Source organism: Hyperolius riggenbachi, chromosome 9 (assembly GCF_040937935.1).
Source record: "Hyperolius riggenbachi isolate aHypRig1 chromosome 9, aHypRig1.pri, whole genome shotgun sequence".
Classification (NCBI taxonomy): Eukaryota; Metazoa; Chordata; class Amphibia; order Anura; family Hyperoliidae; genus Hyperolius; species Hyperolius riggenbachi.
The window spans coordinates 239,689,464-239,705,070 of NC_090654.1; the positions used below are offsets into that span (position 1 = coordinate 239,689,464).

At 42.5% G+C, this 15,607-nt stretch overlaps 1 protein-coding gene across 1 annotated transcript in view; it reads left to right on the forward strand.

Moving 5' to 3' along the window:
- POLE2 (DNA polymerase epsilon 2, accessory subunit) overlaps window positions 1-15,607 on the forward strand; it is a 57,273-nt gene that overhangs the window by 11,241 nt on the left and 30,425 nt on the right. Inside the window, exons 4-6 of the mRNA XM_068254199.1 lie at window positions 3,669-3,746; window positions 12,449-12,542; window positions 13,191-13,265. Coding sequence (XP_068110300.1) covers window positions 3,669-3,746; window positions 12,449-12,542; window positions 13,191-13,265 — 247 coding nt within the window. The remainder of the gene's footprint in view (window positions 1-3,668; window positions 3,747-12,448; window positions 12,543-13,190; window positions 13,266-15,607) is intronic.

Sequence of the window (15,607 nt, forward strand, 5' to 3'; positions counted from 1 at the left end):
CTTAATGCATTAAATGTTTCTCATAACAATAACTTATTAAGATCAGGCACAGGGTTGTAGTCGGAGCTATTTTGGGTTACTTGGAGTTGGTGGTTCCATAAACTCAGTCAGATGATTTTTGTACCCACTCCATAGCCAAGCAAGGGCTGCGGAGTAGGAGTTGGAGTCTGAGCAATTTTGGGTACCTTGAGTCTGAGTCGGAGGTTCCATAAACTGAGGAGTCCGAGTTGCCGGTGGATGATTTTTGTACCGACTCCACAGCCCTGATCAGGCATTGAGGCTCTTATTCAATTCACATTATTTTATGCATTGATTCTGTTAAGTGAGTCTTCATACATCTCTTTTGGACTAATAAATATACATTATGTAATACTGTTTTTGAATTACAATAATATGTACAGTACAGACCAAAAGTTTGGACACACCTTTTCATTCAAAGAGTTTTCTTTATTTTCATGACTGTGAACATTGTAGATTCACCCTGAAGGCATCCAAACTATGAAGTAACACATGTGGAACTAAAGTACATAACCAAAAAGTGTGAAACAACTGAAAATATGTCATATTCTAGGTTCTTCAAAGTAGCCACCGACCTTTTACTTTGATTACTGCTTTGCACACTCTTGGCATTCTCTTGATGAGCTTCAAGAGGTAGTCACCTGAAATGGTCTTCCAACAGTCTTGAAGGAGTTCCTAGACATGCTTAGCACTTGTTGGCCCTTTTACCTTCACTCTGCGGTCCAGCTCGCCCCAAACCATCTTGATTGGGTTCAGGTCAGGTGACTGTGGAAGCCAGGTCACCTGGCGCAGCACCCCATCACTCTCCTTCCTGGTCAAATAGCCCTTACACAGCCTGAAGGTGTGTTTGGGGTCATTGTCCTGGTGAAAAATAAATAATGGTCCAACTAAACGCAAACTGGATGGAATAGCATGCTGCTGCAAAATCCTGTGGTAGCTATGCTGGTTCAGTATGCCTTCAATTTTGAATAAATCCCCAACAGTGTCACCAGCAAAGCACCCCCACACCATAACGCCTCCTCCTCCTCCATGCTTCACGGTGGGAACCAGGCATGTAGAGACCATCCGTTCACCTTTTCTGCATCTCACAAGACACGGTGGTTGGAACCAACAATCTCAAATTTGACTCATCAGACCAAATTACAGATTTCCACTGGTCTAATGTCCATTCCTTGTGTTCCTTAGCCCAAACAAGTCTCTTCTGCTTGTTTCCTGTCCTTAGCAGTGGTTTCCTAGCAGATATTCTACCATGAAGGCCTGATTCACACAGTCTCCTCTTAACCTCCTTGGTGGTATGGACGAGCTCAGCTCGTCCATGACCGCCGGAGGGCACTGCTCAGGGCCGATTTTCACATTTTTTTTTTTTTTTTTAAACCTGCAGCAAGCACTTTGCTTGCTGCGTGTTGAGGACGATCGCCGCCGATGCGCTGCTACCCGCCGCGTAGCACGCCGCTCTAGGCTAGCTACATGATTTAAAAAAAATATATATTAAAAAAAACTGCTGCACTGCCACCCTGGCGCATTTAATAGAACGCCAGGGTGGTTAACGGTTGTTCTAGAGATGTGTCTGCTGCTAGAACTCTGTGTGGCATTGACCTGGTCTCTAATCTGAGCTGCTGTTAACTGTTAACTCGGATTAAAGCGGATCCGAGATGAAAAACTAACTATAACAAATAATTTGTCTATATAATTTATCTAAAGTTTAGATAGTTTACACAGCAAATCTGTCTGCATACAGCTTCAACAGTTTCATGTTTATTTATTTCTTTGATACAATGAAAGCAGCCATGTTCTGTTTGTCGTCATTACACAGGTAATCTGCAACTGCATCTCCACCTCTAAGCCTGTGAAAAATGTACTCCCCCCTCCCCTCTGCCTCTGAAATCTCTAGCTAGTAACTTTCTCCTCCTCCTGCCCAGACTGAGCTCCCATAAGCCCTTGCTACATGGGTCTGAGTGCCTTGGGGTTTTGGAGAAGCTGTGGGCGAGGCTTGTTTAGTTTATAGGGAATTAGCGTATTAAAACAAAAACAAAAAAATATTTGGCTTGAGCAATGCCCTATAAACTACGGTAAATGTAAGGAACACTATTATGCAATGAATAAAAGTTAATCTCGGATCCACTTTAACTTATCTTCTGCAGCAGAGGTGACTCTTGGTCTTCCTTTCCTGGGGCGGTCCGCATGTGAGCCGGTTTCTTTGTAGCGTTTGATGGTTTTTGAGACTGCACTTGGGAACACTTTCAAAGTTTTTCCAATTTTTCGCACTGACTGACTTTAATTTCTTAAAGTAATGATGGCCACTCGTTTTTCTTTACTTAGCTGCTTTTTTTCTTGCCATAGTACAAATTCTAAAAGTCTATTCAGTAGGACTATCAGCTGTGTATCCACCTGACTTCTCCACAACTCAACTGATGGCCCCAACCCCATTTATAAGGCAAGAAATCCCACTTATTAAACCTGACAGGGCACACCTGTGAAGTGAAACCCATTTCAGGTGACTACCTCTTGAAGCTCATCAAGAGAATGCCAAGAGTGTGCAAAGCAGTAATCAAAGCAAAAGGTGGCTACTTTGAAGAACCTAGAATATGACATATTTTCAGTTGTTTCACACTTTTTGGTTATGTACTATACTTCCACATGTTACTTCATAGTTTGGATGCCTTCAGTGTGAATCTACAATGTTCATAGTCATGAAAATAAAGAAAACTCTTTGAATGAGAAGGTGTGCATACCCCAGGGGTACTTTAGTTGGGTTGAGGGGGGGTACTGTAATATGTCCATTTATATTACGTTTTTAGATTAACTTATACTCATTCAGGTTTATTTAATCTAGAGCATCAATGAATGTTGAATAAAACCTTTATACACAATTGTGGAGTACTTCTTAGCAATAAATATGCCAAGGGGTACTTGAGATGATGTTGCCACCAGTAGGGGGTACTTGGTCAAAACAGTCATTAATGAAGGGGTAATGATGAAAACCTCTGCTTTAGAACAATAAGGTAGCCTTTTCAAGTGGATCTGATCTATTGCACAGGACAGAAAGAAAACATAAAGAAATGCACCCTGTATGCATTTAGAGAGTTTAGCCTGTCTAATTTCCCCTCATCTGTAACCAATCACAAGTTGTAATATGGTTCCTCAGTTGTGTCAGCTGGCTACCACGGCAGAGAGCTAATTGGTAGACACAGGATGCTAACAATGTCTGCTTCCATGAAAGCAGAAAGTAGACACACTGCAGATTTATTGCAGGATTTGTGTGCGCTGTAACAAAGAAATATTTTTCCTTAAAGGGTAATATGTTGTTGCTTAGCTTTTAGAGCTGAGAGGAAGTTCTGAGTTCAGGTCCACTTTAAGTGAACCTTTTGTAAACCTCAACTTGAAGTACACATATATAACTTAACAGGAATAATTTTGTTTTTCTTTATTTTGTTCTTGCTATAAATTTGTAGTCATGTCTACAATAAACTGCTGTAGTAGTTTTACACTTATGTTGTGTGTTTGAGAAGCAAGAGAGGGCATTTCAGATATATAGGTATAGCTATCCTTCAATACCTCAGAGCTCCTAAGTTGGTGTTGCCACTTTTTCAATAACCTCCGGGTTTACCTTGACATTGAGCACCTTCATATCTTCACTTCTTCCTTTTTAGAGAGCACATATTCAACATCATTGGAGCATATGACATCCCCCGCTTTATTTACAATTCTGAAAGAAAGAAGTTCTTGCCGTGAGTAGTGTCTTATGTGTGATTATTTTATTTTTGCCCTTGTTATATAATGTATCAACAGCCCTTTATTGTTTTTCTAAATCCAACAGCTTAAGCGTTACAGTAATGGCAAAAGTATAACTATTGAAGTAAAGAATGTAAAAATAACATACATCAAGTGGCATTACAGAGTGTACAAGTAACATCCATCAAGCCTATAAAAAGGGGGTGGAGGACACCCATACACACACTAGATGGATGTTGCCCAATGGGGATCAGAACCCAACCCTTCAGGCAACAAAGATGGGCCAAGCACAGACGCGCGGTTAGCCTGAAGGCCAACAACGTGGTCCGTTACAATGGGGGGGGGGGGGGGTTGCTGGTATAAACCTCTGGTCCTCAAGTGGTTAAAGCGGATCCGAGATGAAAAGCTATCTATAACAAGTAACTTGTCTATATATCTTATCTAAAATTAGATCGTTTACACAGCAAATCTAGCTGCAAACAGCTTTAATAGAATGAGAATATTTTTCCCACAATCCTTCAGGGCAAGGTGAGACGTTGCCCCACCCAAACGCAGGAACAAGCAGCACTTCCCCTATAAAACAATCACATGGTTAGTCCACCCTCAGTGCTGTTTGTTCCTGCGTCCAGGCAGGTCAGCATCTCCCCTGGGAGTTGGATCTGTGTGCTGGGCTGCAGGTTTGAATTCCCGTGGGTGGCTGAGACTGTGGAACTGAGGCAGTCTGGCCTTCTACCCCATGCTGGATACTTTGTGGGTAGCCTACCTTTCTCTCCCAAACTGATGGGGAGCAAGTGTGGAGGGCGCAATTTCCCCGGACTGTCGGTGACGGAGGCGGCAGGAGGTGAAGACTGCAGTGGCAGAATAGGCTGTTGGTGGCCATCAGGTACGCCGTGCTGACCGTTGGCTGCTGTGGTAAGCGTGCAGCCGTGTCGGCAGCTGGTCCAGGCGGCCAATGGTTCGCATGGAACTTCCGGTATGCGTAACTTCCGGCGGGTAAGCCGGAAGACGCTCTTTATGCCAGCGTCTCTATGGTGCTTCGGTCCCCGCCTCGTGTGACGTCACAGGCAGGAAGTTTGAAGGGAGGAAGCGCGGGCTGAGTAGGTGCTTTCATTTGAGACGGCGTTTTGTGCTGGACAAAAGCATGTCAGCATCTGACAAAACAGACAGCACCTCAGCCGCCCAGAAGGTGAGATGGTGGGGTCATTCTCTTTCTGTGGCTATATATATCTTATGATGGGAGTTGTATTTGCTCAGTATGTGCACATGTAGGAGTATGCTATATACTTGGCAATTGTTAAGAAAATGATTCTTAAAGTTACAGGGGGTTCATTATTTTGCCATTTGCTTTATTTTTCTAGGCAAAATCTGGAGAGCCGTCAGAAAGGCCAAAGCCTCCTACTTATAAAAGATGTCCTGTTTGTAATATAAAAATTCCATTGCCATATGCTAAAACTTTGTGCCAATTATGTATGGAAAAAGTTTTGGGGGAACAGCCTGGGTCATCCATTCAGGACACATTACAGGCTTTTAGAGAGGAAATCAATGCTTCTTTAGCTTCTTTCAAATCCTCCATGGTAGAGGCAGGTACATCATCTGCTCAGGTTGTTTCTGAGCCTGCTTTACCCGATAAAGATGGTCAGGAACCAATTGAAGGTGAAAATAGTTCAGAGGAATCTGAATCCAGGGAATTGGAGGCAGAATCTTCTTCAAGGTTTAAATTCCGCATCGAAGATACTGAGACATTAATCTCAGAAATCTATGAAACATTAGAATTAAATAAAGACGTAATTTCAAACTTTTCATTACATGATCAACTTTATAAAGGTATGGAAGAAAAAGAAGGCCTTGTTTTTCCTGTACATAAAGCTATTAAACAAACAATTGTGAAAGAATGGAATGAACCTGAAAAGAGACTTTTGTTGTCTAAAGCCATTAAAAGGAGATTTCCCTTTTCGGCTGAAGATACAGCTCTCTGGGACAAATGTCCGAAATTAGATACACCCTTTTCTCAAGTAACCAAACAGGGGGATTTGGCTTTTGAGGATTTGGGAGATTTAAAGGATCCTATTGATAAAAAGATTGATGCTTATCTTAAAAGGTCCTGGGAGGCCAGTGCGGCTACATTTAGGCCCGCTGTGGCTGCAACTTGTGTATCCAGAACGTTGGAGCTCTGGATAAATCAATTAAAAGCTAGTATTTTAGCTGGTGCTCCTATGGAACAAATATTGAATTCCATTACTATTCTTACAAAAGCGGCTGCCTATTTGGCAGATGCATCAGCAGAGATTGTCAGGTTTACTGCAAGAACGACAGCTCTGGTGAATGTAGGCCGCAGAGCATTATGGTTGAAAATGTGGGACGGAAACTTAACGTCAAAGAATAGACTTTGTGGAGTTCCGTTTACAGGAGATTTACTGTTCGGTCCAGAGTTAGATTTGGCTCTGGAGAGAACGGCTAATAAGAAGAAGGTTTTTCCGAAAAAACAAAAACAGACTCCTAAAAAGAGGTTTTTTCGGAAGCCAGCAAATGAGCAAAAGGAATCTTTTAAGGATCAAAGAAGAGGTAAAAGATGGACCCTTGATAGGTCTGCGAGAGGGGGATTTAAATCCAAAAACCCTGAAACACAGCCTAAATCACAATGACTCCTTCAAGGCGGTGGGGGGAAGATTAAGGTACTTCACTCTAAAATGGTCTCTGATGTCAAGAAGTCCATTTATACGACAACTGATAAGATTCGGTTATCGGATAGAATTTTGTCATCCTCCACCGTCAAAATTTGTGATCACAAGGTCTCCAAAAGAGCCAGATCTGGTTCTAGAGACTCTCAGAATTCTAGAAAATATGTTAAGTCAGAAAGTGATAAGAATGGTTCCGAAAGTGAAACAAAAGGAGGGATTTTACTCCACAATTTTTCTTGTAAAAAAACAGGCAAATACAGACTGATCCTAAATCTAAAAAAGTTAAATCCGTTCATGAAAAAGAAAAAATTCAGAATGGAATCAATTTTTTCCGTGAGAGATCTTTTATTTCCAGGGGCCTTTATGGCGTCACTAGATCTCAGAGACGCATATTGGCATATTCCAATCCACAGGCAGTCCCAAAAATTTTTGAGATTTGCCGTAAGAGTAAACGGAATTGTAGAACATTACCAATTCGTTTGCCTCCCATTTGGAATCACTTCTGCCCCAAGAATTTTTACCAAAGTTCTAGGAGAGGCATTGATTCCTTTAAGACAGAAGTCAATTCAGATCATTCCATATCTGGACGACTTGTTGATTCTAGGAAGATCAGTACAGGAACTGGAAAATCATTTAGAGATGGTTTCAGATCATCTCAGATCTCTAGGATGGATTGTAAATTTGGAAAAATCCATGCTTATTCCAAAACAGGAAACAGTGTTTTTGGGAATGACTATAGACACAACAAGACAAATGATTTTTTTGCCACCGGAAAAAATAACAAAATTGATATTGGCAATACAGTCCTTAATAAAGGATCCAAGTGTATCACTCAGAGACATATCTCGAGTGCTGGGTCTAATGACTGCAACAATTGTGGCAGTGCCGTGGGCATTAGCACATATAAGACGATTGCAGAAGTGTCTGTTGGAAAATTGGGACGGACGTCCCCAGACATTAAACTTAAAAATTACGATTCCACAAATGGTTGTATCATCTCTGCTATGGTGGTTGGAGGAGTCCAACCTGAGGATAGGCAGAGTTTGGAAAGAACCAGTGGAAAAGATCCTTACCACGGACGCAAGTGCGTGGGGATGGGGAGCTCATGTAGGGCACCTAGCGGTCCAAGGAAAGTGGACCAAATGGGAATCCCAAAAGTCATCCAATTGGAGAGAGTTAACAGCAGTAAAATTGGCTCTGCTAAAAGTACAACACGAGATAGCCAGCTGCCATGTGCTGATTCAATCAGACAATGTGACAACCGTAGCATTTATAAACAAACAGGGAGGTACGAGATCCCAGTTGTTACAAGAGATGGCAGAACAGATTTTTTCATGGGCAGAAAAGAACATATTGTCCTTGAAAGCAGTACATCTAAAGGGTACCTTGAATGTGGAGGCAGACAAATTGAGTCGCAATCAGTTGCTGGCCTCAGAGTGGTCGCTCAACAGGGAGATTTTTGCAGAAATAGTGGCGAAATGGGGGCTTCCAGACATAGATCTCTTAGCCACGGAAGAGAATGCGCAGGTTCAGAAGTATTTTTCACTAAACCAGAGAGACAATTGTTTAGCGGTAAATGCATTCAACCAGAATTGGGAGTTTCCGCTGTTGTACGCTTTTCCTCCATTGAATCTGATTCCAGCAGTAATCAGCAAGTGGAGAAATTGCAGAAGGAAATTAATATTGATTGCTCCCTTCTGGCCAAGGAGAAGTTGGTTTGCAATTCTGAAGTCTCTGGTAGTAGAGGAGCCTTGGATACTCCCAAGCAGGTCAGATCTACTGTATCAGGGTCCGCTATGGCATCCTCTCCCAGATCATCTGAATCTGGCAGTGTGGATCCTGAACTAAGGTTACTTAGAGGATTGGGGGTGTCAGACAAAGTGGCATCTACTTTGATTAGTAGTCGCAAGCTGGTTACTAGAAAAATATATATGAAATACTGGAGAACATTTCATTCTTGGCTGAAAAATTCAAAATTTAATAGCTTGTCAATCCCAGCGGTTCTGGAATTTCTTCAGGAAGGCTGGGATAAGAGTATCTCAATAAGTACACTGAAAGTACAAGTGGCAGCACTTTCTGCTTTTTCTGGGTTGCCTTTGTCTTCCTCACCTTTAATTATAAGATTTTTTAAGGCCTTGTCCAGGAAGTCTCCGATATTTAGACCTTATGTGTCTCCATGGGATCTATCTATTGTGCTCAAAGGATTATGTAAAGAACCGTTTGAACCTCTGGAACATTGTTCACTTAGATTGCTCACATTGAAAACGGTGTTTTTAGTGGCAATCACTTCAGCCAGGAGAATTAGCGAAATTCAAGCGTTATCTGTAAAGAATCCATATTTTCAGGATTTCCAAGACAGAATTGTATTACAAACTGATCCTAAATTTTGCCCAAAGGTTATGTCCAAATTTCATAGATCTCAGGAAATTGTACTTCCTACTTTTTGTGTCAATCCAAGGTGTGAGAAAGAGGAAATTTTTCACACATTAGATGTTAGAAGATGTGTTATGGAATATCTAAAAAAGACATCTGAAGTTAGAAAGACAGATTCTTTGTTTACGTTGTTTTCAGGGAAAACAATAGGTCAGAGGGCGTCAAAATCCTCTATTGCTAATTGGATAAAGTTGGCTATTGTTGAAGCATATAAGGCAATGCAATTAGAAGCTCCGGCTTCATTCAAAGCTCATTCGACTAGAGCAGTGGCAGCATCATGGGCCAATAATACAGGGGCTTCACCAGAACAGATCTGCAAGGCAGCCACGTGGTCAAGTTTCTCGACCTTTATTCGACATTACCGAATTGATGCAATTTCAGCTCATGACCAAGCGTTTGGAAGAAAAACTCTCCAAGCGGTGGTCCCACCCTGAGGTTGTATTACTTGTTAATCGTCTCACCTTGCCCTGAAGGATTGTGGGAAAAAATCAGAGTTAGTACCTGCTAACGCTGTTTTGAACAATCCTTCAGGGCAACGATCCCACCCGGGTGTTTATTGTCTATGTCAGATAGTAGCACGTATGTGGGTTAGTGGATGTTCACCTGTCGGGTACTTGGGTTAAAAGCACTGAGGGTGGACTAACCATGTGATTGTTTTATAGGGGAAGTGCTGCTTGTTCCTGCGTTTGGGTGGGGCAACGTCTCACCTTGCCCTGAAGGATTGTTCAAAACAGCGTTAGCAGGTACTAACTCTGATTTTCTTCCTGTGATACCATGACAGCAGCCATGTTGTTTGTAAAGATTACACAGAGGCAGGCTTATCTGCATCTTGAGCAAAGAAAACTAATCCCCCCTCCTCCTCCCCTCTGCCTCTGAAATCTCTGGCTAGTAATACCTCCCCCTCCTCCTGCCCAGACTGAGCTCCCATGAGCCCTTGCCACTGTCTGAAAGTGCCTTGGCTCTCTGAAAACCTGTGGGAGTGGCTTATTTAGTTTATAGGGAATTAGAGCATTAAAACAAAAACAAAAAAGTATTTGGCTTGAGGAATGCCCTATAAACAATGGGAAAGGAACACAATTATGCAATGAGTAAAAGTTCATCTCGGATCCACTTTAAGACAAATGTCAGCTGCAGGTTCTGCTAACCTTTCTTCATTTTTTGGCAACGTTTACCAATGTTAGCATTTGGAAATGTATGAAAGATACTTTTCTTCAGAAATCCTTCAGAAAGTCTTCAGCATGAGACAGGTGTATTTTTTTTTCTCTGGATTATTTGTATGCTAAATAAAAGTTCCACTCTTTTTCCTCTTTAAAAGGCTGAGAGTTGTTTTATAAACACTGTGCTCCAGTCTAGAAATACACCCTGTATTGTTGTGTTGATGAGTTGTAAAGACAGTCAGATTTCACCCACATTATTTCTTGTTGATAAATCACTGAAAAGCCTATTCAATGTTAAACAGCATTGTGTGTGGAGCGCTGGAACAACCCAACATCACCAGCCCTGCAAAGCATGATGTGACTACAGGTGGCCATACATATAGCAACTTGGCGGCAGATCAACCATCCGATTTGATAATTATTATTGAATGATGAAAATTGGTGCATTCGACCAATGTTGGGTCGAATATGTCGATTGGACATGCTGCAAGATGTCAGGCTGTCATGGTTGACCAGGTGCACGGCGGTAACCGCAAGTGATATTGGGACAAGCGATGAAACCCCTGGCGCTGTTTATGAATTGGGGGAAAATCGGCATCGTGACTGATTCACAAGAGATTTCATGCTGAAATCAATCACCAATCGACCTGCGTTGTACGGGCAGCTGACAGATCGCTCCCTAATTAGATTCAATTAGAGAAAGATTTCTCTCTTGGTCAAATCTGCCCATCATCATCTGATGTATGGCTACGTTACCAGGCATCCCAAATCCACCACCCACTGCTTTTTATATTAGTATTATTATCATGGGAGCCGTGCTCTAGACTTTAGAGTTCTAGAGTACAAGTCTGAATTCTGCCTGGCACACTGATGGGCGCAGTTATCACCCCATGGGCACTGGTCTCCTCCTACACACAAAAATCATTCTTGTAGGTGAGCTGGCTTCCCTTGAAATTGGCTGTAGACCTACAGCATAACTACAAATGACCCAGCAAAACTTTGTTGGTGCCCCACTACCTTCACATCCCCCTTCTCCCTACCCCCATTGCCAGGGGCCCATGTGGCAGGGTTTATATAACAAATGTGAACAACTTAACCAAAAATCACAATGACTCCTCCACACAACTGTAGTCATAACTCCTTTTCTGGAGAAGCCCTCTGACGCCCTCTGACCTATTGTTTTCCCTGAAAACAACGTAAACAAAGAATCTGTCTTTCTAACTTCAGATGTCTTTTTTAGATATTCCATAACACATCTTGTATTGAAGGGAGGGGGGGAGGTAAGCAGTTTGGGACACTCATGGTCCTGGGCCCCTCATGTAGTTGTGGAATCTATTTTTGTAATGCCTTATATTATGCATTTATATAGCAATGACATTTATTGCAACACTTTACGGGGTACTTGGGCCGCCTGTGCATGGGGTCTGGAGTGTTAGTTGGTGTGAATTTACAGGGATTTTTTTTCAAGTGGCATTCTCCAAATTGTCCTGCAAATTTGCAGCAACTATTGTTGCACCAGACCCCATGCCCAGGTGGCCCGCTGAGGCAAATTTAGGCCCCAGCTTCTGTACGGGGAGTAGGCCTCAATCTGCAGCTGAGAGCAGAGGCACATCTTCTGATGCAGTTACCGCAGGGCAGATTCTTCCAAGGGAAGGATGTACTCGCTCTGCTCTGGGAACCAGCAGTGGGAAGTCCGGGAGCAGCAGTGGGAAGTACAAAGCTGCCACCTCCAGACTGGCAGCTAAGTGTCTCCCAGTGTTCTGGCAGGCAGCCCAGTAGGGCCTGGTGGGACCTGGTTGAACCCCCAAAATGCAGCAGTAATGTGAGTGCAGATGGGAGATCTACACATATGCTGCCAGTCAGGATACCTGATTTTCTGCACTGGTCTTCCTAGCAGCTTCTGGCAAGTGGTAATCATGCATGGTCTGGTAAGCTGTACAGTGGCGGTGAGAGGGAGAGGGGAAAACAAAGGTTTACTACTGTAAGTGGGAATAAAACTCCACATGACGACTCCAGGTTTAGGATTTTTGTTTTTCCCTGATTTTAGTCCTCTAAGCCTAGGAGCATCTTGTGGTGCAAAAAATATGGTATCAGCTGTTAAAGCCTCTCTGAACTAAGGATATGGAGGCTGACATATTTTACAGATTTCCTGGCTGTACTAATGAGCCTCCTTTTCAAAGGCCTGTATGCATGCTAGATTAAAGTCGCCTGAGGCGGCCTAGAGCAATCAACTCTGGCGATAATCTGGCATGTATACAGCAGTCCTTGATCGGGTCCTGATCCCTGTCGGGTGACCTCAATCAAGCGTGTGTATGATTGCCACTAATGTGATAATTCAGTTTGTAGTACCGTCTACTTCTGATGCAGATAGCAGCAACATTTGAAAGATAAAATGACACAATTTCAAATAATAAAGTTTGTGTTTCACAGTTTAAATATAGCCAATTATCCAAAGCCCAACCTGTTTGGAAGCGCCAAGGACAAAGCTGAGCTGTTCCGGGAGAGATACACCATTCTGCAGCAGGTGAGATACCACAGTTTTTTGTTTTATTGTATTTAACTGATTTCTGAAAGTTACTAGTAACCTCTATAATATTTAAATTTGCAATGAAACCTTGAATACAAGATGCAGCTGTGTATGACACTTATATGGCATAACTCTGGATTGTCTTAGGAGAGTTCTAAGCACTCCCTGCTTACTGGGGTCCACTGTATCTAACGCTAAATTACGAGGCAGCGCCAACCTGCAATAATGGCCGCAGACTCTGCGTGGCTATCTGCTGAGAAGGTTCTGCCCATATTGCGAGGAAAAGACAGGCAGGAGTGAGCTGTGGCGGAGAATAATAAGTCAGTTTTGTAGCATGTCTGATCACCAACAACTTGTCTGCGTACCTCGCAGGACAATTGTAGATACTGCAAAGGTAGCCGAAACTGTCACAAACAATGGATTTGGCTGATCAACGTGTGTACAAGTTTTGCTGTACAAGGAGAGATGTGGAGGGGTGTCCTTCCGGTGCGAGTCAGCCTAAAGCAGGGTTGTCAAACTCAAATACAAATTGGGCTGAAATTAAAGACTGAGACCAAGTCATGGGCCATCCTCAATGTCTAGTAAGTTCCCTGGTGTATAATGAATTGTGTTTGTATTATATTTGATGGCTTTTTTCTTTAATAGAGAACACACAGACATGAACTCTTCACTCCTCCTGTGATTGGTGCACACCCAGATGAGAAGAGAAGCAAGTTCCAGGTACAGTAATGGGAATCAGAGGCGTAGCTAGGGTTTTCAGCACCCGGGGACAAAGACCATTTTTGCGCCCCCCCCTGGAGATGCCTGGGCAATGCAATGTAGGTATTTTGGACAATATAGGTTAAGGACGGTGGCGTAGTGGTTAGCTCTCTCGCCTTGCAGCGCTGGGTCCCTGGTTCGAATCCCAGCCAGAGCGCTATCTGCAAAGAGTTTGTATGTTCTCTCCGTGTCTGCGTGGGTTTTCTCTGGGCACTCCGGTTTCCTCCCACATTCCAAAAACATACGGATAAGTTAATTGGCTCCCCCTAAAATTGGCCCTAGACTACAGTACTTACATTACATAATATAGACATATGGCAATGGTAGGGATTAGATTGTGAGCTCCTTTGAGGGACAGTTAGTGACAAGATATATATACACTGTACAGCGCTGCGTAATATGTCGGCGCTATATAAATACTAAAATAATATTAATAATAAAGGATAAGGATAATGGGGATAGGGATACAATTAAGGGAAAACATTACGTCTGGAACACATGATGCTACTTCCCGTCAGAGCGACAGGTCAAATCAATAATTTCCGGTATGTCCGACCTGTTCCCGATGAAGAACAAGATTTTATGAAGTAGTGATCCTAAAATCAATCAGGTGTAGATTGGAAATGATGAAAATTATTGTTCTGACCTGTTGATCTGACAGGAAATAGCGTTCTGTGTACCAGCCTTTAGGTTAGTTAAGGCAGCCGTACATCTAACGATAAACAAAAATTTGCTTTCCTAAAACAGAAAGAATTTGCGATAATTCAGGTTGGAGTGAGCTCGAGATGTCTCCCAGAGCACCACTGCTGAATATATGCAAATTAACCATTGTACCCTTAGAAGCTAAACACACCTCCAGAACCGCTGGAATGCACATCTAACGATGATGGGCAGATTCAACCAAGAGACAAATCTCTGTAATTGAATCTGATTAGAGAGAGATCTGTTGGCTGCCCATACACCACAGGCTGATTCACTATCAATTCCATGCTGAAGTGCGCCGCATCTGCCATAGTGTATAAATGTGCATGTACATGTATGCATTTATACATTACCAGCCCTGTGTCGCCGTGCCCATCCGTCTTTCAAATCCGCCGCTTTTCCATTAGCACTATACACGTCACCGGTGTGGCTCGGGTGTGACTTCACACACGTGCCGCATGCTATGTGCCGGTGGCATGTATGAGGCTAATAGAAGAGTGGTGGATTTGGAAGACGGATGGGCACGGCGACACAGGGCTGGTAATGTATAAATGCACACATGTACATGCACATTTATACACTTAGGGAACAGCACCAGGGGTTATCAGAAGTAGGAGAGGGGGATGTTAGAGATACTAATAGATCAGGATATTGGGTATTGACAAGACCTTTTGGCCGTTGAGGGTAAGGCTAGGAATTAGACAATAGGATTATGGGAAAAAATATACAGAAAAGTATCAGGTTAGGGTTAATGATCACAAGATTAGGGTGATTAAATTGACTATGGAAGGTCAGTGACATGACTATGGACTCTGTAAAGTACTGCAGAAGATGTCAGTGCTATATATTATTAATTTTTATTGTATGTATAAAGCGCCAGCATATAACGCAGCGCTGAACATTAATTTAGGTTACAGACAATATTTAGGGGTGACATACAGCAATATGACAATACAGGAATACATGAAAAACAGATCACACAGCACAGTATGAGGTAATGCTTAGTCAGTCACTAGATGGGAGCATAGAGAATTGGAGATTAGGCAAGTTAGGTTCACTCAAGTGCATAATAATAATAATATGGTAGGACATTAGACTGACTATGGTAGGGATTAGATTGTGAGCTCCTCTGAAGACAGTCAGTGACATGACTATATACTCTGTACAGTGCTGCAGAAGATGTCAGTGCTATATAAATACATAATAATAATAATATAGTAGGACATTAGACTAGGACTATGGTAGGGATTAGACTGTGAGCTCCTCTGGAGGACAGTCAGTGACATGACTATGTACTCTGTAACATACTATGGAGGACATCAGCATAATATAAATTCTTTATAATAATTATGTTGGCGCTATATAAATACTTAATAATAATAATAATAATAATTAGGGTGACACATTAATGGTCTGCTGCAGAAAGAGAAAAAGTGCTGGTGCTCCAAACAGCTGTGTGAACCACTGTGCTCAGAATGCAATAACAAAGGAACCAACTTAAAGGGGTTCTCTGGGGGGAGTTTGGAAATAAAATCTGACACTTACCTGGGGCTTCTACTGGCCCCCTGTAGCTGTCATGCCCCGCGTCTTCCTCCTACGAT